At 32.5% G+C, this 25,609-nt stretch overlaps 2 protein-coding genes across 3 annotated transcripts; one reads left to right on the top strand and one right to left on the bottom strand.

The window, feature by feature from the left end:
- Positions 1-786: 786 nt before the first annotated feature.
- LOC133032286 (uncharacterized) lies at positions 787-9,067 on the bottom strand. Its single transcript, XM_061106176.1, has 4 exons — positions 8,401-9,067; positions 8,281-8,296; positions 1,126-1,183; positions 787-930 (listed from the first exon to the last, which is right to left on the bottom strand). Exons 1-4 carry the CDS (start codon positions 9,065-9,067, stop codon positions 787-789), a joined length of 885 nt encoding a protein of 294 aa, XP_060962159.1.
- Positions 9,068-13,685: 4,618 nt separating this feature from the next.
- Positions 13,686-24,174, top strand: LOC115717510 (ubiquitin carboxyl-terminal hydrolase 16). 2 transcript variants are annotated; one of them, XM_030646499.2, is made up of 11 exons: positions 13,686-14,335; positions 19,288-20,647; positions 20,734-20,822; positions 21,047-21,132; positions 21,213-21,375; positions 21,463-21,583; positions 21,674-21,831; positions 22,336-22,420; positions 22,535-22,747; positions 23,121-23,182; positions 23,267-24,174. In XM_030646499.2, the coding sequence occupies exons 1-11, from the start codon at positions 14,049-14,051 to the stop codon at positions 24,012-24,014; spliced, it is 3,372 nt and encodes a 1,123-aa protein (XP_030502359.2). In that variant the 5' UTR covers positions 13,686-14,048; the 3' UTR covers positions 24,015-24,174. The 2 variants fall into 2 exon arrangements, with proteins under 2 accessions (XP_030502359.2, XP_030502364.2); XM_030646504.2 differs by having other exon boundaries at positions 13,698-14,335; positions 19,288-20,635.
- Positions 24,175-25,609: the final 1,435 nt, after the last annotated feature.

Here is a 25,609-nt window from a genome sequence, read left to right on the forward strand (position 1 = left end):
AGAATTCATATTAGGATGTTAATGAAACATACTTGGTAGTAAATCTAGATCCTGGTAAAATATTTCCAACATTTTCTCTTCTTCTTCTTCTTGCTCGGAGCCTCCTATTCGAACACAGTCTCCTATGGTGCCTCAGCCTTTGGTACAACATCAGCTGGATAGAGTTTGTACTTGATAAAGTTAGCGTCAGTAGCCAGGGGAGAGATATTCCATTCGGTAAGGGAGAGTTAGAGAATTTTTGTAGCCCTCTCCCTGAGTTCCAGTGTGAACGGGGGCGGCAATAGGACGACATCTGCTGAAAACTGGTGTACGTGGTATCCATCCCTTGACAAAGTAGTATTCGTCAATGAAGCCTCCTATCTTTGTCACCTCGGTGGCTGTCGTGCCCCATCAACCATGACTTCTCAATTTGAGAGAAATAGAAGTATCCCGACCTGTTCTGCTTGGGGCTTGACTTTAGATCAAAAACCAGTTGGTATCATGGGGGCACGACTCACCCATCCTTGTGAGGCATAGAGTACAAACAGGGAAGACAAATACTTAAGGCCCTTGGGGGGTGAACTGGGTCGGACTTATGTGGTAGTAGTTGGCTATTTTCTTAAAGTATGGGAGCAAGGGCAACATTGCGCCTTGTTTGGTGTGAGCTTCCGATCAGGCACAATAATCTTATCTTGAGTCAGTGGCTAGTTGGTCGGGGGAGGGAAGGAAGCATTCTACATTCCCTAGAAGACAACGATCGAGCAGATTTGTCATCCTCTTCATGGTTACCACAGATGGTGGGGAAATCTATCGATCTCCTGGTGAACTTCTCCTCCTCAAAGGGATAGCCTCGGTGTATTCCTTGATGATGTAGTCCTCCCTGGCCTCCAGAACATCGCCTCCTTCAGAAATTGGCTCTCCTTCATCATTGTAGCCACCAAATGGCAACACCTGAGCCACTCCCACTTACTCATCTCCTTTAGCATCAGAAGGAGTAGCAGGATGGACCTCGCTCTGGTCCTCCACTTCTTGGACTTCAATGTCCCCCGCAGTATCCTCCTCTTTAGTGGTAGGACGAGTCTATTCTGCCCTAGGCAGGGTGGCGAGACGGGAAACATGCGGGTCAGTCAATGAAGATTTATGTACAGTTTTTTTGGTCCACGTTATCATCCTACTTCTGGGCAGAATCTTATCTGAAGTATGCCTGGCAATGGTCACAACAAAATCAACAACAGGTTTGCCCACAATAGTAGGGTTTGGACGGCCCTCGGGCAGAGTGTCAACCACGTTCAAATGGACTATGTACGTCTAGTTAGTGAGAAGGTAACACATCCACCCTTTCTTGAGTTCCTAGATGAAATGACCGTGTCCCTCACCTTGAATCTGGTCGGGATAGAAATGATGTTGCACCTCGGGTTTCGGGGAAGGCATATGTTCGCTACTTATTTCCCAATCTTCAAAGCTAGAATTTAAAAGGTTGTCACTAGATGAAGACGGGCTAGCACAGAGACGAGGATGATCCTCGTATAGAAGTTGAAGCAGATCTTGATCGATATGATGATTGCCTCCCCAAAATTCACCAGGGTTTATTTATAAAAGGTAGGAGACAAGAAAGTGAGAGTTGATCGGAGCAACGAATGAAAAACAGGTTGGATGTACCGACCAGGTTCGATTGAGTAATCAAAAGTAGAAATTTCACCCAAAAATAAAATTTTCAACCCAAAAGTTCAAAAATTTGAATTGGAATCTGATTTTAACTAAAACCCCTAATGGATGAGTGAAAATGAATGTTGTAAGGTTACAATTCAAAGTGCAGTTAGACAATCAGACGTCGTGGTTGAATACAATGAAGATTTCTAGACTTTTAACCTAAGAATTCTATGGTTAACCTAGAACGATTCAAGAATAGGCACGATTCATAGCAAGAAACCCGGAAAATTAAGCATGCATTTTCATTGCAAATATGTAAAAGGAAGAAATGATGAACTTACTCACTGGTTTGAAGCTTCTTATTCTGCTCGGATGATGTCGTCAAGAGTTTTTCTATGAATCCTTCGAAGAATTTAAGAGAAACAATTGTTTGGAAATTTTCTGCTCTGGTTTTTCAAGAGTGAGAATGGCTAAAAGGATCACCAAAGGTTCTTGATCCTATTTATAAGCAGTCCAAAAAAGGGAATTAATCATTTCAAAAATTCAAATTACTCGAATTCCCCCTAAAAGTATTCGTTATGTTCTCATTACTAGAGAGTAACTGTCAACACGCGCAGACATCTAATTGTGATTCAAGGCAGAATTGTCAATTAGCATTAAATGAGCCGAAATTGAAGAGACCCCTAGTCAGGATCACGTCGGTTCGTCATTCGACACCTAGGACACGCTGTTGGATATATTTTACCAAGATCTAGATTTACTAACAAGTATGTTTCATTAACATCCTAATATGAATTCTAAAACAATGAAATAATCACATATAAAGTTTAGGAAACCTTACATTGGGTGCAGCGGAATATAATGACTCCTTCCGTTCAGATATCTAGCCCTTGATTCCTTTCTGTAGCAGAGCATTATCAATATCTGAACCTGGATCTCTGTCTCTCCTTCCTTTGATGCTGAATCTCCTTCTTGTTGGTTGATTTTCCACAGTCTTACACACTATGATTGAGATACCACTTGATGTGTGTGGGCACTCACTCATTCACTCAAGGAATTCGAAATTTAGAGAAGAAAAGAAGAGAGAAGTGGTTCGGCCTATAGAGAAAAGAATAGAGGCTCAGTTTTTCATTTGACAAAGTTAAGTGTGAATGAGAGCCATCACTATCTATTTATAGGTAACCATCTAGGTTTAAGTTAGAATTGTTTGGCATTAAAATAATGAAAAAATAAATTATAAAATCCATTAAGTGTGGCCGGCCATGGGCTTTGGATAATGGGCCTCACTTATGCAATTTTGCTGTTTTATCATTTCTGCATCTCATTTTCTCAAAAATGCCAATTTTCAAATTCAACCATTTAAATGCCAATTCTAATTATTTAATAACTAAAAATTAATTATTAAATAATATTGTCATTTAATATATTTATTAATTAGACATATAAAGTCTCTTAATTAATAAATAAACCTAGAATCTCTTTTCTTTACAATTTCGCCCTTGCTTAGTGAAAATTCAGAAAGTAGACATAGTCTAACTTTAGAATTATAATTGATTAATCAAAATCAATTAACTGAGTCTTACAAGCAGTATAGTCTCAACTAGTATGGGGACCATGGGTCTATATATCCGAGCTTCCAATAAGCAGATCAAGAATTTATATCTTAAATTCACTGACTTATTAATTCTTCGTTGAATCCACGCATAGAACTTAGAATTGCACTCTCAGTATATAGAACGCTCTATATGTTCCACGATATAGACACGTCATTAGTTATCCATTATTATAATCCTAATTTGATCAATGATCCTCTAACAGATTATCTACATTGAATAGGCACTAAGTTACCGTTACACCTTCAATGTATTTTATCCTTAAAACACTTAGCTCTGTATAAATGATATTTCAGCGAAGTGAAATGAGATCTCCACCATTTATCTCTGTTTAGCCAAGCTCGAAGGATATCATCGTTTCACTTCTAAATTCCTATAGAAGTTATAGATTCCATATTTATGTTAGCGCTCTCACTCAATTGCACTATCATGTTCCCAAAATGTACGTATCACCCTAACCCAAAAGTAGGCTTAACTAACAAATCAAAGAACACGAATAATACTCTTGAGATCGAACCTAAACATATCAGGATTAAGATCATTTGATCTAGGATCAACAGGTGACATTGAATTGAATAGATATTACGACAAATTTTAATATGTCTAATCAAAGTTCAATATCGGTCCCTTCCGATGTATACTCCATACATCCGATGCTGGTAAACTTTGCCAATGCCCTGGAAAGGACATAACACTTATCCAAGGTGTAAGAATACCTATCGCTGATTATCATGTCAGTCTAAATCTAGTGAATTTGTCTTTAGGTTGTGCATAGTTATGGTGTTATTGACTGTTTTTCAGTAGTTTTTATCTTGTTATTTGGCTGCTCTTTTGAGACGCCAGTTATATAAAAAATTAATTAATTTGGTTTGATATTATTTTTTCTGCCAAAATAATTGAGTTTAAGAGAAGCAAGTTAGTACGGTCCCAATTAAAGAGCATCTAAAATCATTCAAGCGATCCCACATTAAAAGAATTTTTAAAAATAAATATCTATATAAAAATAATTTAAATTAATTTTAGAAAATAAAAATAATAATTAAAAAATTAAAATTAATAATTTTTTTTTAGATGAATTAATAAATTTTTTAATTATTAATATTATTTTATTTTTTAAAATAAATATATTATTAAATATTATTATAATATGGATAAAGTTTTAATTGTATACAAGCAATCCTATAGTAAGAGTATTTACCTACATCATAATAACCACAAGATCTAAAATCAACGGTTAAAAAAAAAGTTCCCTACCGTTAGGGAACTTTTGCTAGGTCCTACCATAGTATTACCCTATAATCATAATACAATAAAAAAATTGTGTATTTCACGTAAAATTATTATTATTATTATTATTATTATTATTATTATTATTATTATTATTATTATTATTATTATTATTATTATTATTATTATTATATATAATTATATGAAAAGCTATCAAAAATATAATTTTAAATGAGTTTAATAATAAAAATTAGTATAAAATTTTACATAATTGAAAAAAAAAATATTTTTGTTTTTATATTATTTATTCATTTATAGTAAAACATACAATTTTTTTTTAAAATAATTAAATATTATATATATTGTTCTCGCTTCTAGCCAACGACAGTGAGTCAAATAATAAAATGATTGAATAATGTAATTAAAAGAAAGCAAAAATAATAAGTAAACTAAATACCATATTTTAAAAAGGTTTAGCCCCGTGAGTATGGTAATTAGCACTGAACATTTCGAGCGAGTTCGACCCGAACCCGAGCAACCCGCCCGAACCGGAACCGGTGAACCCACAATTTTTTTTTAAAAAAATGTTTGGGCGGGTCGAGTTCAACCCGGTACCCTTCAGGCGGGTTCGTGAGTTGAGTTTTTAGGAGTACCGAGTTTTGGGTTGAACCCGAACCCGCCCGCCAACCCGCATATTTAATAAATTATATATTTTTATTACATTTTATATATATATTAATTAAAAAATAAAAAGAATTAAAAATAAAAACCCTAAAATTGTTATATTATATATGTTTAATTTAATAAATAAAAATATAAAAAAAAATAATTATTTGAATAAAAAATTAAATTTTTTAAAGAGTTGACCGAGTTGACCGGGTTAACCCGCCAACCCGGTCAACCCGGCCAACCGAAACCTGCCAACCTGTGACCCGCCAACTCGCCAACCTGCGAACCCGTGCCCTATCCGGGTTCGGGTTCGGTTTCATTTTTTTGAACTCGAAATCCGCAAATTCGAAACCCGGTAAACATGCCCGATGTTCAGCCCTAATGGTAATAGCCTACTCCCCTTGTATTGTATTGACTTGAGAGAAGGAACATAGTGTTCTTTCCCTTGAAAGCTCTTACAATTGATCTTTAAGTAATTTTCTCTCTTAGATCACTCATTTCTCTCTAGAGTATATTTCAGTAGCAATTTTCTCACTCCCCCTCATAATGAGACTAGGTCACTATATATAGAGACTTAATGCACGAGGGATGGTTTCCCTTTTGCTGATAATGCACAAAATAAGAAATTACAATAATTCTATAATTACAATATATGAAATAGGAAACTAGGACAGGTTGCCATTTTACTCGGACTCAATCCCACGATTATAAGGATTGTCTTCGCGTCTGGACACAACGAGATTAGTCTCTAAAGTTGCCATCTCTTATATGTCGCTCGACATAAACACATTCGTACCTGGTTAGATAGCCGACTATTACAAATGTTGATTAGTCATTTATAAGTTGCTAAGGATATTTTCCTCCGCCCAGGTTTCAGAAATATGGGACACGTGTCATCCGATTCTAGTGCCACGTCAAGGTACAAAAAATAGGATAATATTTGCCCCCAAGTCTGGACGAGACCTTCCTGGTCGCACGTGAACTTCACTCAGCCTAGAGTCTTGTTCGGATGGGTGATGCGTGTGTTGGGTTTTATGCCCTAAATAAAACTCATTTCAATATAATCAGATTTACTTATTAATAAAGATCAGAAATAACATTTTATGTTGCATGGTTCACATGATTTATTTCATGATTATATATATAATGTATGAATTCTATTTAAGTCTAGAACATATCAATTTGTTAATGATTATAGTGTTGTCAACACAGTGGAGTATAATCTTAATTATATGTTCGAAAGTTTATTCCCTGATTTGTAAAAGACTAGGTGTAAACATGAAAAAAACCAGCAGTAAATTATGAAAAGCCAAAAAATAAGAAGCCAAAAAAAAAAAAAAGAGTTTAGAAAAAATAATTCCTTTTTGAAAATAAATACCAATATAAAAATAATTCAAAGTAACTTTAAAAAAATAAATAATAATTCAAAATAAAAATTAATAAAAATTTTAATTATTAATATTATTTTTTAAAAAAATAATAGTAATTCAAAATAAAAATTAATAAAAATTTTAATTATTAATATTATTTTTTAAAAAAATAAATATCATTAAATATTATTATAATATATATAAAGTTTTAATCGTATGCAAGCAGTCCTATCGTAAGAGTATACACATTACATCATAATAACCACATGATCTAAAATCAATGGTCAAAAAAAGTTCCCTACCGGTAGGGAACTTTTGCTAGGTCCTACCATAGTCCCTTATGATTATACATATATATAGAAGAATTATATACATATTATGCAAAAATATATATATATATATATAATTAAGTTAAAATTTCATTAATAATTAATAAATTATTTTTTAATATATAATTTTAAAAAATTATTAAAACGGTGAGAAGCACATGTTTATTCCCTAGTTAACAATAATATCTAATAATAATTAAATGAAGCAATAAAAAAAAATAAGATAATAGAATAAGAATTAAAGGATTATTCTATTTTTATTTAAAAGAAATTGAAAAATAGTAGATGATCACAATTTATAATATTTACTAATTTAGTAAAAATATTAACAACTACTTAAAATATAAATATTTAAAATAAAAATACAAAAACGAAATCATTAATTAAATTTTACTTTTCAATATTATAAAAATCGCGTAAGGCACTATATGATTATAAAGATTGGACGATCACATAACCAACTTCATACGATATCTATCATTTTAATTATCACAAAACAATAAAACATTAAATATTTCATTATCGAAATAATTAGTCATATGAATAATAACGTCTATTTATATTATTACAATTTAAAGTATAAATTTTACATCCACATAATTTATTAAAATTAATCATCTTATCTAAAAATATTTTATATAAAAAATTCTATAACTAACATTTTATATAAATCTCTTATTTTTAGTTTTTAAAAGCAAACAAAATGTAAAAACTTTTCTAAAAAGTAATTAATTTTTTTTTATTAAGGAAAAAAAATCTAAATAATCTTTTAAAATTATTTATATCATCAAGTCACAAGACTAATTTATTAAATTTAGAAATTATAATTTTTTGTACTTATTTTATTATAAAAATACATATAATTTCTTTCTTAATTTCACGATTTTTAATATTTGTCACCAATGACCATTTTTATATATATCTTAGAAATAGCAAGCAATTAAGTTGTATTAACATGTTGAACTGTTAAGAAGAAAAAAAAACATGTTGAACAAGGAAGTAGTCTCATACAATATCTTGTCCTAAATAGATTTTTCTTATTTATTCATTTATAGTCAATTCAATAAATAAGACAAGAGGAAAGTGGAAGAGAGAAAGTTTAGTGGAGCTTTGAGCTTTCACTGTCTCTTCACTATATATTCTCTCTTACAAGGCTCCAACATACATAAATTTCTGTTTATAGGGTCTTCTTAATACTTTTCAAATAATTTTTTATTAAAATAAAATAATATAATAATTAAAACTTGTTCAAGAAGTTGATGAAAACTAAAGTACAATTGCTTTTAGGAAAAATGAAATTGTCTTGTGATTTTGTAAAATAGAACTGTTAACTTTCTTGGATATTTTTTTTTTTGTTATTAAATAAAACAATTATATAAATAAATAAATTAGACTTCACGGTCATTATCTATCATACTTGAAACATTCTGAGCAGAAACTCACCTAACTACATTATGGACTGCAAATTACAACTTATAAAAATAAACGAAAAATTACAGCTTAAAAAATAATTAGAGAGTTGATTACACAAGGAAATATAATTATCAATATTCTAACACGCACGAGTTCCTTTCAGAGCATTGATAACCTTCTCCGAATCACTCTCAATCAGGACAAAAGGGTGCTTCATCACAACAGCTGATTCCACCGCCAGCTGACAGACTGCAGCTTCACCAATCAGTGAATCTGTGAAGTTGAGTCTTTTAGTTGCAGCCCACAAAACTGTCCATGTGTGATCCCTAGCCAACGTTGCCACGCACATGGAACAACTACCAACCTTGACATTACAATTGATCTCGATCCATTCTTCAGGAGGAGGGGACCAAACAGGCGACATAGCTGCCAACTTCGAGGCAAACAAGCAAGAGGCATAATTTGTGTAACAAAAAGAGATAGAATCAATAGAGTGGTTAATGTCTACTGAGGTGTTACTATGTACCTTATCGTTGCGGGCCTTCCAAATTCTATCCATTACAAATGACACATAGAGGAACAACTTATCAATATCCACCCCTTTTAACTTCAAGTTCCAAAGGAAAGATACCCAGTCCCAGACCTGGGCTCCAGACTCAAAAACTGGAATAACTCCCCAAGGGGAAGACCTCCAAATATGGTACGCAAAATTACAAAAAAGGAACAGATGCTCCATAGACTCTTCGCCCTCACCACAAAGCGGGCAAGAGACCTCCTCAATCCTAATCCTCCGAGCAAGGAGGGAACAGATAGGCATGGCATCAGAAAGTATACACCATTAGAGAAACTTGTGACGCTCCATAATTTTTGAGTTCCAAAGTTTGTTCCACATAGCAGGAGCAACAACACATGGAGGGGATCTCTCTAGAGCTTGGGCCAAATAGACAGACTTTGCTGTAAATAAACCACTCGTTTCTTTCATCCAGACCCACCTATCTCTTCCTTGGCCATTGGGCTTTCCTCCTTTAAAAACATCTCTTGTTGTGTCCGAGTCAAAGAGGGCTGAGAGCTTAGTGATGTCTCAGTCTCCCTTATTCAATATGATAACCAAACAATATTAACCACATGAATATTTAGCAATACTTTGTTCGGTTAAAGTAACAAGAAGTAAAGTTTTGTTATCAAAATAAATAGTAGAAATTACACAATATATAGAAAAATTATAAGAATTTCCTTTTTTATGGCATAAATAAATAATATTATGGGATTATGGTTTTTTTATATATATATATATATTTTTTTTACATGTATATGGGTTTTTATGCCATATTTTTGTAAAAAAAGATAGAAATATCATATTTGTAAATAATAATAAGGTCTGCTGGAAAAATCGCTAGTACCGAAAAAGTTAGTGTCGCCGAAAAGTCACCGTCACCGGAAAAATCACTAAAAAAATCACTGTCGCTGGAAAAAATTACTGGAAAAGTCACCAGAAGTAGATGTCTCAAATAGCTCTATTTCTAAGTATATTGATAGTTAATGTCCATTTATTAAAATAATAAAGCAAATTTCCTTTTTTACTTTTCAATACCTAAAATACCCTTCATTATATACAAGGTATTATAAAAATACCTTAGAGTAATATGAATATAACATACAAATAATATACCTTAAAGTAATATGAGTAATATGAGTATTATGTCCTTTTTTACTTTTATTGATAAGTATTTTTTTTATTTATTTTTATTTCTTTCTTTTATGATATATAATATAACATACAAATATTATACTTTAGAGTAATATGAACGTACCACAACAATTTTATAGTCAAATAAATATATATAAAAAACTTAAATAAACTTCCACAAGTTTTTTTTTCTCTTTCTTTCATAATATACCATAGCAAATAAAAATAATATACCACTCTATTTATTTATTTTTATTTATTTATATATAATAGCCCATAATAAAGATATACCGTACAAAATAAAAAATACTAAAAATTTCAATTAATATTTAATAGTTTTTTTTTTCTTTCTTTCCTTCACGACATACCTTAGACCAATACGAATATACCATAAACTTAAACTAATATACTATTAAATAGTTTTTTTTTTCCACGATATACAATATAAATACTATAGTGAAAAATTAATGTACCACCAGTATAGTGGAAAAAATATATATATACCAAAAACTTAATTTAATATTCCACATATTTTTTTTTTCTTTTTCTTTCCTTCATGATATACTAATGAACATAAAAATAATATTTCCTAGTGAATATAACTATATCTCAAACTTAAACTAATATTTCACATTTTTTAATTTCCGTCTTGGGTTCATTATATACCATAACACATTAAAATAATATACCACAATTTTAAACTAATAACTACCTTTCAGTTTTTTTTTAATATAATATTGCACATAAAAACAATGTACTATTGTGCAAAATAACTATACCAAACACTTAATTATTCAAGGTTATAATTGTAATTTCATCATCAAACTTTTAACCAAATGGACATTTTGTTAATTTTTTTTTTTATAAAAAAGGATATTTATTAACTTAATTGTTAGATTTAAGACCATTTTACATATTGTCCCTATAATATATCATTAATTTTAGCCATTTAAATTTTGTACGTGTGATTATATACATATGCTGAAGTTATTCATATAGATATATTTGTTTTTTTTTTTTCCTTCATTTTATCAAATCTATTTTACTATTTAATTTTTTCTTTTCGTTATTCTCACCAAAATAAATAAATAAATAATAAAAAAAAATAAAAACACTAATAAAAAAATCTATTTCTTTTCAAGCTCATATTATTTGCATTCAAGAATAAAGAGAGCACTTTCATGGTAGATAACAAGAAATTTGTATCTTTAGAATTTCCTTTTTGACAATCATAATTTTTCAACTTACGCTATAACTTAGAAAAGTAAAATTGTAGAAAAGAGGCGAAGGAAAAATAATTTGTTGGCTGCTCTGAATTTTCCATTTTATTACTATTATTATTTTACGTTTTATTTTTATTAGAAAAAAAAAACTATGTCAAAAGCTACACATGAGTCTCATAAAAGACAAGGATTATCTGCATCAAACTTTGACTAAACTGCACGCTCTGTCATAAATCTATTCCTACTTTAGGCAATGCTGATTCTAAGCTTACTCATCCTTTGATCAAAAACCACACGACACACCAAATATACATAACAAATGACCTATCAAAATTTAATAAATAAAATACATAAATATTTATTAGTATTATTATTATTATTGTTTTACTACCATAGGCCAGCAAAGACGGCAAAAGTTTATTATTGTAAAGGAGACGAAGGTCAACTGGTATTTTCGATAAGTGTATGAGTATATTTTGAATTTTTTTAATTAAATTCTGTAAAACTTTATGTGGGGGCCCAATATAGTTCTTTCCTTTGTTGGCATCTTATACCAAGTAAATGACTTCTCAATATTATCAAAAGCTATAAAATATATAGATCTTGAGAGAACTGTTCTTTATAGTTTCAACCCACTAATCATCAAGTAACTTCACATATTAACTAATACTTTAATTTGATTATGTATTGTCTCATGCGAGTTAGAGTAACAAATGACAATAATAGGGTGATTATACATACTAAATATTAAAATAATCATCAATTATAAAAATTCAGCTGAACTCTTCCCATATGAAATAAGACATTCTCATAGTTATCTCTTTTGGAACGCTAACATCTATTCCACAAACTCTAATTTTATTTATTTATTTTTTATTATTTTTTTATATATATTCTTACAACTTGTCTTACATTTACGCTACCCCCATTAGTAGCACTGATTTATGAAATTAATAAAAATAGTATAAATTAATTTGATTAAGAGAAATCATAAAAAAAAAAAAAAACAATCTTTTAAATTTTATTTTGAAGTTCTCTTTCAAGAAAAAAAATAATACATTTTGAAGTTGATGTTAATAAATTTAATACCACAAAAAAGAAAAGAAAAGAAAAGAACATAAGTTGTCTTGTGGAATGGTTAATTCCAAATGAAGAATCCTGCGCAGAGCTTTGTACTACATATGGACAATCACAAAGAAGCCATTACTATAGAGAATCAAACTTCTACACTCAATCTCCACCGTCAGAGCCCGAACCCATCCAATCTTTGCCGTCTATCAAATCACATGCGTCACCAGGCAACCGTCCAATTTAGTGCCTTTCTTTTTCTTCCACAAAAAACAAACATCGTCATTAAAATGATTAAATAACAAGCTTAGTCCTAAACTATATCTAATCTCTCCAATCGGTACAAAAAATTTGATCGAAGATGGATTCACTCATTCACGCTTTCGAATACCCGTCTTATATTTATAATAATAATTAATAATATAATAATATAAAATCAAATAAAATTCCTTGCCTCGATTCCTGATCCTCACTCGACCAAATCATATAATTATTATTATTTTCTGAAAAAAAAAACAAGAACATGGTTTTTCTTTAATCTCTAAAACTTAAATATAAGGTACAACAAATACTAAATTGCTATTTTTTCTTATTCTCTTGAATGCTAAATTGCTAATTGCTAGACTATAATTTTTTACTTTAATATAAATTGGTAAGAGTTGTGTTTTGCTACTACAATTTGAATTTTGCTTTTACAATTAGTCTTGTCTTTATGATATTATTTTGAGTGTTTTAGTCTTATCTTTGTGACATAATTTTGAGTGTTTTAAATATAATTTTGTTTTGTTTCGTTGTTGGTTTATCTTTTTTCATCGATGACTCACCCTTAAATCATTATTAGCAGTTGGTAATAACAAGTTCTCTGTGACTAAAAAGGTTATTAGTAGTGCAATTACATACCTTACACAAATAGTTTAGTGCTCAAGCTACAAGTTTGAATGAAACTACTGCAACAGTTTTCACTATTGTATATTCTCAGCTGTGGATGAAATATCATATAGGTGTTCTAAAAGTTAATTGTGATACTGTAATCTTTTTTATTGGATTTTACTATAGTTTTTATCAAACGATTTGAGAATTAGACGACTGATTATTTATCTCGTTTTTTTAATTCTAATCCTGATTGTGTCTTCAACGAAAAAAATCTAATTAGATTGCAAACTATTATTTTAGTTGATTGTCATTAATAATATTCTATATATTTTTTTTAAAAAAGAGTATTGTAATTGAGCATCGGTAGTACTTAGTACTTTTTATAAATAGCGGCTCACAATTAGTTAGTTATATTCTCTAAAAGTTATATACAACTCAATACTTAATTAGACTAATAACAATATTAACACGGGTAATACCTTTACAAATTCTGAAAAAGAAAAGTACAGTATAATAAATGTAGGGTATTATTTACCGATTTATTAATTTATATAGTAAAAGGAATGCGGAAAATTAATTAATAGAAATATATTTACTTTTCTTTTCTTATTCTCATTGTCCGAATCCACACGAAGCTCAAAACTGAAGAAAAAGGTCATCGAGTTCACACTTAAAAAAAAAAAAACTCTGCATTTCAACAGAATTTCGTTTCTCTCACTCTCTCGAAAATTTCATATTTTTATTTCCAAAATTTTATTTGGAATGAGCAACCGGTAATCGACGGCTGTAAATTGAGTGATCTTTTTCTCCCTTATAATTTGCCTGCATGCGTGACCACCGGGACCGGCGCCGGCTGAGACGAAATCGACCAATCTATGGTGTTTGGTGGGATTAAAATCCTAGTTTTTGTTGCTTTCTCTGGATGTGTATTGTTGGGTGCCGGCTAAATGCTTGTTGTTGGGGGTCTAGGGTTTCAAAGCTTGGTTCTCCTGGTTTGTTTTTTCGTTCCGGTGATCGGCTTTGTCATCCGCCGAAAATGGAGGCTTTCTGTATCCAGGAAGGAAGAGATCAGGAGGCTGGTCCTTTTGGCCTCCGAGGAGGCGGCTAGGGCTGAGCTCGAGGCGAATGCAGAATACGGTTACGGCGTCGTTTCCACGGTTGCTCTGAATCAGTGCGTCGTTTGTTATTTCCCCACCACTACACGCTGTGCTCGATGCAAAGCGGTTCGTTACTGGTATTTATTTCGACTTCCCATTATTATATTTTGATAATTAACGAATTTTGTGTTCTAATTAAAGGATTTGCTGTGTTTAGTTTTTATTCAATTAGAATTAGGGTTTTGCCAGGGACGTTTTGTGGTGTCGAGTGGGGGCTTTGATACGTTTAGTGCTATTATAACAAGTATGATTTTTGGGAAAGTAAGAGATTTCGAGTTTTAGTTAAGAGGACACAGAATCTAGTAACTGGAAATCATATTCTGTGATTGCATTTGATTCTTTGTATTGGATCATTTTTTTTTTTTTGAAAATTCAAATTAGAAAAGGTAGATTAAATTTGATGATTGGTTTGTGGTCTTGCCTCATTCAAGGATTTATTGTGCTAAATTGATTGATGGGATTGAAGTTTGTCTTGAAACGTATAATGCCTTTAGCTTAAGTATTACTTTAGTGTAGAGCATTATATAAACGTGAAACGACCAGGAACATGCAAGAAGCAGTCCTGTGAATGAGAAAGCTTGGCTCAATTATATGATTGTGCAAAGAGTGTAAGTAACTATAGCAATGTCATTGGCATCATCTATCCACATGTTCTCAGTAGGAATTTTTATCTCGTTAGCATGTTACTTCAAGCTAGAAGGACTAAAATTTCTTGGTCTACTTTACTAACATAGCCAATTTGAAGTATCAAATTTTCTTGTTCCTTTTTGCTATGAGGGATGGTTGTACAAACCTTATCGTTTTATAGAACTCCAATTCTTTGTCTCTTTCTCGTCCTTTTCCAGTTAATTCTGTTGACAGTTATCTCAAACTCAAATATAGGAGAATGAGACTATAAGTTCAATCACTTATTGTGGTGTAGGTTCCTTATGAAAGAAAAAGTTAGACTGATTGAAAATGGGGAACAAAGCTCACGCTGGTTGAATCTGTGCTATGTAGGATCTGTCATCATGAAGTTAGCATAATCTGCCCCTCCCCCTCCCTAAATCCTCTCGTGCATGCAAAAGAAAATAAATAGACAAATAGATTTAAAGGACAATACTGATAAATGAAGTAGGATGATCTCCCTCTTGTTCAAGATGAGGCAGGGATTTTGCTTTAAATTGGACAACTTTGATTTTAGTTTAGGTTCTTCTTTCTTCGAAAAGGAACTTATTTGTATTAATATGATAAAGAATACAAGGAATGATCTCAGAGCTAGCTCAGTAAAGCTTTATACAAAGTAAAATAAAACAACACAATCTTTAAACACTCGCTAAAAACTTTTAATACAAAAAATCCCCTCTCTCTGCTGACATTTTGAAATGATTAACTCTACCCTAGAAGCCTTTGATTTATAGATCCAAGTTGCGACCCAAAATTTAATATTTTCCCACAAATCCTCTGCTACTACTTTTTTATCATCAAATATTCTGCTTGCTTTCAAACCAAACATCCCATAACATAACGAGTGCGTCTACTATCCAAACTGTAGAAATCTTCCTACCCCTTTTTATTTTTCACACCCAACCTCTGGTTGCATGAATGGGGCATACATCACTAAATGCCTTACTCTTTGAGCAGTTTGGCCCATAATAGTGGAATGAAGTTACACTCCATAAACAAATGATTGATAGTTTTTATACAACAAACTCATCACCTTGGAGTCAATAATTGATATGACTGCTTTTGTTGTAGTTTTTTTGACAAACCTCCAATCGTTTCACCTACACTAGGCGCAATGCCATGTAGATATTCTAGTTCCTTATTCTATTTCCTTGTATTTCTCTTATTTCCATGTAATGTTCTTTTCAACAAGGGATGTTTGCATTGGGATTGGGAGGATTGTTGGTTCCCTTTAAGAAATGAGGAGGTTAGTGGGTAATGGTTTTTGCCTTGAAAATTGTAATTGAGCATTGGATCTTGGGGAGATTCGTAGCTCTCGAATGCTAGAGTTCTATTCCTAGTTTTAATACAATTGTTATAGAGGAATTTTAGTCATTGATTGCGTGGTGTTTATCAAATTAGTATAGAGCCATGTTTCCTTTAAATACTGAAGAGGCCAGTGGGATTGTGTGGTGCTTATCATTTTCATAAATATTCATCCACTTTATTGATAATAACCAGCTAAATACTTTTACTTTAGATGGAACACAACTACTTTTCGACATGGTTTTTGCCCACTTTTCCACAGCAAGCAAATGATGGTAACTAAGCCTTCAAGAGCTCACTTACAAGTGAAAAAACCACTCAAGTCTGCCTTCCACACCTGCCTGTCATTCAACAAAGCAAAAGTTGAAAGTTCTATAATTTGCAATATATCTATCAAGCTTGAAACCTCTCTATCCTTTAGGCTCCTTCTGAAATTAAGATTCCATTGAGTCCCATATTTAGGTATTCCTTCAATCCCACCCTATTAATTTTTTAATCAATTAATTCTTTGATAAGGATACGGCTAGATGAAGAAATAGATTAATTGATTGATTAAAAAGTTAGTTGCATAGTTGCCTTCCCAAAATTTGATTCCATTTCCCTTCCCAATTTTAAAGTGGGACAAATCTAGATATTCATCATACTATGCAACTATGCCTTTCCATGGTCCTCTAATCTACATGACAACCTTTCTCCCTTTTTGGTATCCCAATGAGTCTTAATAGCTCCCTAATGACTTATAACTTTGTGCCAAAGGGACATGTTCTCTACAGAGAATCTCCACAACAACTTCATAACTTCCCATTTAGCTTGCCAATTCCCAAGCCACCTTGATGGGCTTACACACCACATCCCATGCTACCAATTAGGGGTGGGCATCCGATCCAATCCAACATTTTTTTTCTCATCCAATCCAATCCAATCCAATTAGTAATTAGATTTGAAAAATCATCATCCGATCCAATCCAATTAGACCTCAAAATCCAATCCAATCTGATCCAATTACTAATTGGATTGGATTAGTTTTTTAATTGGACATCCAATTACACACTTAATTTTTAATATTAACTTAAAAATATGAAGATAAATACGTAAAAATATCACCATTAATTTTTAAGTTTAATAATCCATAAAAATATCTTTGTTACAAGCGTAATATAACTAAACGTTTGAAATAACTAAAACAACAATATTTCTAAGTAATAAAATATAACAAAACATCATGAAAATAAACACATAGAACAACCAAGTGTTACAAATTTCACAAAAAAAGTCACTAAAAATATAATTAATATATAATTTTTATTAGTTTTTATTATACAAATGAATATAAATAATTTTTTAATATATATAAATGTAATTGGATTGGATTGGATTGTTTTTAATTGGATTTTGAGATTGACATTCAATAACCAATCCAATCCAATTATAATTGGACATCCAATTTTTTGTAATTGGATTGGACTGGATCGGTCAATTGGATTGGATGTTGCCCACCTTTACTACTAATTGTTCAGACCCTGAAAGATCCTCTCCTTCCCAAGAGAAATAGTCCATCAACTTCTGTAAGAGGTTTATGCTATTTTTAGGTGCTATAAAGAGTGACGATATTGTACTCATAATGAGAAAAGAACAAATTGAATAAGTGTCAATGTCCCACCTTTGGATAGAAAATAACACTTCCATCTATATAATCGATGTGTACATTTAATTAAAAGTGGTCCCCAAAACAATATTTTCCTAGGGTTCCATCCTAAGCCAAGCCCAAATACTTCATCGACCCTGACCTATTCATAGATGGCCAAAATGATAGTTTGCGATGGTCCTATGAAATTTGGTGTTGTTCACCATCATTGATTGTATCATTTTGTCTTCTAAAATCATATACTATTTTAGAGCATTGTTTTGGCTTCTAAAATTAAGTTTTTTTTTGTGGGACCATCATTAACTATTGTTATGATTATAGTTTTGGCTTCTAAAATTAAGTTTTTTTACGTGGGACAATCGTTAGCTATCGTTAAGCATTGTTATGAGCATCGTTTTGGCAAAATTTGATAAAAAACCGCAAGCATAACTTTTCATTTGGTTGTTAGTTCTATGTGATTTATCTTTCGGGTATTTTTTTTGAGATCTACACATTTATAATGTGCTGGGCCTTAAATTTGGAGTGCTTAGATGAACCTCGATCCTCATTATAGCCTCAAACGAATATCTCAAAATTTGAGGTTCTACACATCTAAACAAACATGTAGTTCTCCAAAAAAAGAAAAAAAGCCTATATATGTGTCTCACCAAAGTGTTTATCAAATTTTGCCAAAGTGATGCTTTTAATGACGGTCCCACAAAAGCTTGATTTTAGAGGCAAAACGATGTTCATAACGATGTTGTGACGATGGTCTCAGGAATAATTTGGGTTTAGAGGCCATATTTTCATGGGACCAAGGAAATCATTTAAGTTACATCCTAGAATATCAGGTTAAGGTATTATTACTAAACCAACATAATATTAGACTAAAGCTCATTGCAGCCACAGCTGCGAATCACAGTAGCACAGAAAAAGATAATTCTTTGAATTTATTACTTTTGGATATCCAAATAGCCACCCAAGGTTTAACCTTATTCCATCACATATGCTACTTTTTGTTTCCAATCAAACTGGCCATAGAACAACCAGGACAGCCCCATTCCATATTCTTTTTTTCTACTGCATCCCAGTGCCTTCCGTATGTTGCGACTAGAGCCAGGTCGCGTCCAAACAACCTCCATTTGCTGTAGGAGCTTGACCTAGATAGCATCAATATGGAAAGAATGTGGGAATATACGATCAGTAGCCTTCATTTTGTACATCACACACCTATTCAGCGAAGCCCTTATAAAAGGTTTCCGTAAAAGGTTTCTCCCTGTTATTTAACTTGTTAATTGCTACCAACCACCCAACTCCTTACTTTGAATTTAATTCCTTAAGAGCAGTAGGGATGAAAGTTTCACTTTGCTTTTTTGTTTTGATGCTTTTACCTATGAGGATCCATGTATAACTGACTGCAAATTTATATTTCAGTTCTGGTAAATGTCAAATTATTCACTGGAGACTAGGACACAAAGAGGAATGTCACCCTCCATGCCCAACTCAGAATAATTCTGATGTAGAAAGTGATTCTGACCAAAAGCTGAGCAAAGAAGAGTACGCTGAAGTTTATGATGACAATTTAGAAGGCACAAAACAAGATAAACCAATCAAAGCATTTCCTTCAGAACCTTCACACCCTAGTCATGCTTTTTCCCCTGAAGTGCCGCACGAGAAGGATGATGGTAGTGAAACTGAGTCTCTTGACAGTGAGAAAGGGACAAATTCTATCTCTGAATCATGCTCAACATCATTTTCTGGATTTTCTACTTCAACCCCAAGTAGTGAAATGGCTGATGATGTTTCTATCAGTGAGAGCATTAGTTCAACAGAGACTGACAAATCAGATGGACACTTATCTGTTGACGGTGATACACTTCATACAGCTTTTGGTGCGAAGGATGCAATTCCCTCGGAGCCATTATCTCCAAAATTTGCTAGGTTGGTTAACTCTATAAATGGTTTTACTGCTAGTGAAATTATGAGTGAAACAAAAACTAGATCCAGTGATGGAGAGCAGGAGCAGCCTACTTTTCCTCCACCTTTCAGAAATAGTGCTGGTCATGATGGTCCCACAGTTGAGTCTTGTGAATCATCTTCAGGTTTTTGGGAGAGAGCTCTTGATTCTTTTGACTCAGATAATACCCATAATGAGATTGATGATACATCTGACTCCAATGTACCTGGTGGGAGCAGGTCATCTACTGGATCTTCCAAAAGATTTACCACAATGGAGGATCCTTCATCAGATGCATTGCTTATTAAGAAGGCTCTTAATCGATCAGATTTATCAGAAAATACTGATTTTCATGTATCTATGGTCAAGGACAGTGAATCATCTAAGAATAGGGATGGTGAAAGTAGATGCATTTCACGTGACTTTAAGCTGGGGGAAGTTAAATCAGTGCCTCCCAGTAATGAAAGAGCTTCCAGATGTACCAATTCATCAAATGCTAGTAAACCATCCACGCCTATTCAGAAGTTAGATCATGTTGTCAATGACAAAAAGAACACTTCGAATCTGTTGAAGTCAAGAGATCGTGATTCATCTAGTTCTTCTTGTTTGTCATCTAGCAATAAGGATTCTACAATTTCAAGGTCAAAAGCTGAAGTTGATTTTGTCCAAGATAATGTTACTGTTTCATATCAGGTTTCAAACCCTCCAAATGTCAAGAATGGTTTGAAAACCTCGGTTCAGAAAGTTGTTGAGCAGTTCAAAGGATCCAAACCATCAAAGCAGAATTCATTAGGGCTGGGGAGTGAGATAGCTGGAAGATACAGTGTTAGTGACAAGGTTTTACTTCTTTATTTTCTTGTTTTTATCTATAGAATATTATGTGTAAAACCAAATTTATTGTATTTAATCTCGTGTTCTTCCAGGGGATCTTCCCTTATGAGTCATTTGTGAAGTTATTCAATTGGAACAAGGTGGAGCTGCGCCCGTGTGGCCTTATAAATTGTGGGAATAGGTAAGATCACTTTGTTCTGTTTGATGGAACATATAAAAATAACATTAGTTCGTAGTTTGGTTACTTGAGAGAGTTAGTTCTTAATGAAGTTTTGTAACCTTTGTAAAGTTCATTTTGTTATATTAAAAATTGAACTTCATTGTTTTGGATGTTTGTGTTGGGAATCTGTAATTTTTAACATATTTTGTCCTGTAGATTTAATGTTTTGTTTCCTCTTTTGTCAGCTGTTATGCGAATGCTGTGCTTCAGTGCTTGGCATTCACTCCTCCATTGACTGCATATTTTCTTCAAGGACTCCATTCTAAAACTTGTATGTCTCCATTCATCAATGTTTGTTCAGCTAGTGTTTTGTGTTGTTTGTCATATGAAATCTTATCTTCTTTGTTTCAGGTATAAAGAAGGAATGGTGTTTCACGTGTGAGTTTGAAAGTTTAATTTTGAAGGCAAAGGAGGGAAAATCTCCATTATCACCTATTGGAATACTATCCAAGATCCAAAATATGGGAAGTCAGCTTGGTAATGGGAGGGAAGAGGATGCACACGAGTTTCTAAGGTATATTCATTACTAATTTGATGTATAAGCACGAGTTGATGGAGGAGCCATGATTTAATTGGGTTCAATTGATATATTAACTGACAGGTATGTGATTGACACTATGCAATCTGTTTGCCTTGCGGAACCTGACACAAGTGCATCAGGCCCTTTGGAAGAACAAACTACTCTAATTGGTCTTACATTTGGAGGGTATCTTCGATCAAAGGTAAGAGATAGTGTAGGGATCTCAGATTTGAATTTCATAGAAATTGTTAGCTTTGATAAAAATAAATAAATTGGATTGTGTGTTTTTCAGATAAAATGCATGAAGTGCCAAGTAAAATCTGAGAGGCAGGAAGGCATGATGGACCTTACAGTTGAGATTGAAGGGGATATAGGAACCCTCGAAGAGGCTCTTAAAAAATATACAAGTACAGAGACTTTAGATGGTGAAAACAAGTACCAATGTTACAGGTTGGTGGGGTTATTTTGGGTGATTGATGCTTAAGTGGAATAGAATGGGAATATGAATGAATTCGATTGCTTGGTTGAAATTTGGAATCAATAGTGGAATAAGAAATACTGTTTGGTTTTTATTGCTAATGTAATGGATAGAGTATCATATAGACAAAACACCTGTACGTTCTATTTCAAATATATTTTTATTGTAAGTTATGTAGGGCCAAAAGGTGTTATTAATGGATCCTAAAGATAAAAATTAACAAAGAGGATTAGTAAGAGGAGCAACTGATGGAATTGTGTTTTTCGAAGGAATGCTTTTTCCTGTGGTCAATTGTTTAGAGGTGGAATGGGAATAATTATTCCCTTATTCTCATTCCAATTAATAAAACATGCCCTAGTGTGGCAATTCCTTGTTTTCAATTAGTTTTAGGTTGCAAAATTGTGGGGATTCTTTTCTACTAGCTTTTATTTTTGTGGTTTTTGGACATGGCTAATGGATCCTTCTCCCATAATTAGATGCAAATCTTATGAGAAAGCCAAAAAGAAGCTGACAATATTGGAGGCTCCCAATGTCCTCACTATTGCTTTAAAGCGATTCCAGGTAATTAATCTATTTCAAATTAATCTTACCATCTGCTTTAGCTAGTTTTGCTTATTTAAAATGATTTTCGTTCCTTGCTTTGTTAGATTCTCACAATGATTTCTTTGCTTACAGTCTGGAAAATTTGGGAAGCTTAATAAGCCAATACGGTTTCAAGAGATCCTGAATTTGGCTCCATTCATGAGTGGCACAAGTGATAAATTGGCTATTTACAGGTTATATGGGGTGGTTGTTCATTTGGACGTTATGAATGCTGCATTTTCTGGACACTATGTGTCCTATGTTAAAAATGCGCAGAATAAGTGGTTCAAGGTTGATGATAGCACGGTACGCTCTCAAAATATTTGGGTCCTTTCTTTTCGTTTTACCTTTTTTTTTTCAATTTTCTCAGTTCACTTTGATCTACACCTATGTTTTTAAAGAAATTCATATGAAAGTTAGAAACCGACTTGGTATGGTTTAAGATGGACTTGCATGATAAATTTGGTTGGTGATATATAGTTAAATGATTTATTGATCTTCATACGTGAATAGTTGATTATAGTTCCTGAAAGCTAATACCTAATACTAACCCCAAGCTGTCACTCTTGTTCCAGTTTCAACAGTTTGCTCTATGTATTTTCTACTTATTGACATTGATGCAAATTATATTTCTGTTCTTGCTTTGTAACCATTTTCTGTCTTGTCTATGGCTGAGCAGGTAACAGCAGTGGAACTTGAAAAGGTCCTGAGCAAGGGAGCGTACATGCTTCTTTATGCAAGGTGATGACTCTTTGGATTTTAATTCTTTAGAGTTTTCCATATCTATTAACTTTATGGGTGTGTGACTTATGAACTACTCTGCAGGTGCTCACCAAGGGCCCCAAGATCGATAAGGAACAAAATAGTGTCTCCTGATCTCACAGCTAGAGCTATGCCTTCTTGGATTGGTGGGAAAACTACTGCATTTAAATTAAAATCCACCACAATTTCAAGTATAGCCCAAGTATTACCCAATTTAAGTCCCCCCGAAGGCTCTGCCCATAATTATGACTCATTTTATTCAAAGTTCAATCGGCTGCAGAGGATTTTAGAAGAGGATTCAAGTGACAGCTCTTCTCTCATCAGTAATAATTCCGATGAAGGTTCCTGTAGTACAGAGAGTACTCGTGACTCTATTAGCACTGATGAGTTCTCTGAGTACATATTTGGGGAGTCAGGACGGGGCTTGAGCAGCCCATGGAGGAACTCTCCTGATTCTGACACTTGTTCGTCATCCTCTTCCTCCCCCTTGTACTCAAAGCATTCTCGCCTTTCTGATTTGGACCGATATGATTCAGTTTTCCCTGGAACCGGAGGGCATCAAACTGGTTGTGCTGACGATGGTGGTTGGAATGAGAAGAGTAGTGGGAGTGGCTGGGCGGTGGGTTTGGAAGGAGAAGGAAACGTTCCCTTTTTGCGTTCGGACACTAATAGTCAATGTAGAAAGTTAGGGAGTAGTAGTAATATTAGGCCTAAAACTGACTTCGAGAAAGTAGAATCCGAGTCTTTAAACGATGTAAAATATGATGTATCGTTTAGGAGATCAACTAGGGAAAGAACAAATAACATTTGATATATATTTATATATGTAATATTCAGGTACAGAGCCAGAAATAATAAATTTTGAGGGAATGTATGTAATGTAATGTACCCATTTGCTGGTTTTATCATACGAACCAGCTATTGTCATTTTCTTTATTATTATTCTGAAATTACTTTTTCGAAATGGATAATACTGAAATGTTCTAATATTATTTGGGAGCTTTGACGAGGGTTTAGAGCATTGGATTTTCAGCAGGTAAATGAAAGATAGTTCCACATGTAGAAATAAAGTTGACATATAAGTTTTTGTTTGCTTGTGCTTGTATGTAACCCAACTATTTCCTTAGTTTTGCTGCTTAATGTATTTTTATTCTTGTATATCATACACATTATATGATAGACAAAATTGGTCTTTCAAAGCCAATATTCATTGCTCATAAATATGTTTCCAAAATCTCATAATTCTTCAGTACACTAGTTTCTCTCTGGGATTTTAATGAGCATCCGTTACAAATATCTGAGATTTTAGAAGAGTCACAAATACAGCTGTACTTAATTTTTTTTTTTTGGATTTTTCAAAAAATATGCGTAAAATATATAATAATTACAAAAATAAATTAATAAATATTAATTACAATAATATCTTAATACTTTAATTTTAAAATAATATACTTGAAATAAAACTAATCTTAACTTTTTTTTTACTTTTCATAATGATAAGAAACTAATAAGTAACTTTTTCATAAAAAAGTATTATTTTTATATTATATAATTTGAGACATATTTTGTTACCTCTAAAACTTACATGTATACACTTTAATAATCATTAATTAGTTAGGTTATATTAATACATTTGAGTAACTTTCAAATTTATTTTTGAAAATAATGAGTTGTTATTCAGTAAGCTACTATTTTAGTAAGTTATATTTTTAAAAAATATATATCATAAATGTTAGTGCTCATAGTTTTTAAATATAAATTAATATATGCATTTTGATTAGTTAAATAAAGAATGAAATTACAAATAATTTTTAAATCATTACTAATAAGACACATTTTTTTGGATCAATTAGTTTTGATTTCGATTAGATACCAGTTAGTTACTTTTGATAAAATCATTCATTTTAAAATAAAAAGATGATGATTAGACAAAATATCTTAAAATTAGATATGCTTATACTCATATATGCCGTGTTGCCCCTGATTTTGTCCAAAATACGTGGACCAACCGGATGATGACACGTAGACTGAAAGGGTTTAACGTTTAGATAATTCAGCTAAGTCTCTTTAGCCAAAGAAATCAGCCTTAGACATGCCTCCCGGAGAGGGCACGTGAGTCTCACATACTCCCGGAGAGCAAAGCTACAACTAAGCATCTCCGGGAGGTGTCAGATCCTATCTGAATAGTCACCTCGCATTTAATGCCGCATGGGAGAAGGTGTATTGAAACTGCCATATGTCTTAAAGTCTGACGGCGTACCACGCTATGATTAGTAAGCCTAGTGACGGCTACTTTATGAGGAATCACATCAGTTAAGAAGGATAAAGGACTACGTCCATTGAACCCCTACGAAGCCTAGGGATTAGACCATGCATTTCCTATGATGTATCCATTGGGAATGTGTA

The sequence above is a fragment of the Cannabis sativa genome, chromosome X, assembly GCF_029168945.1.
Source record: "Cannabis sativa cultivar Pink pepper isolate KNU-18-1 chromosome X, ASM2916894v1, whole genome shotgun sequence".
NCBI lineage: Eukaryota > Viridiplantae > Streptophyta > Magnoliopsida > Rosales > Cannabaceae > Cannabis > Cannabis sativa.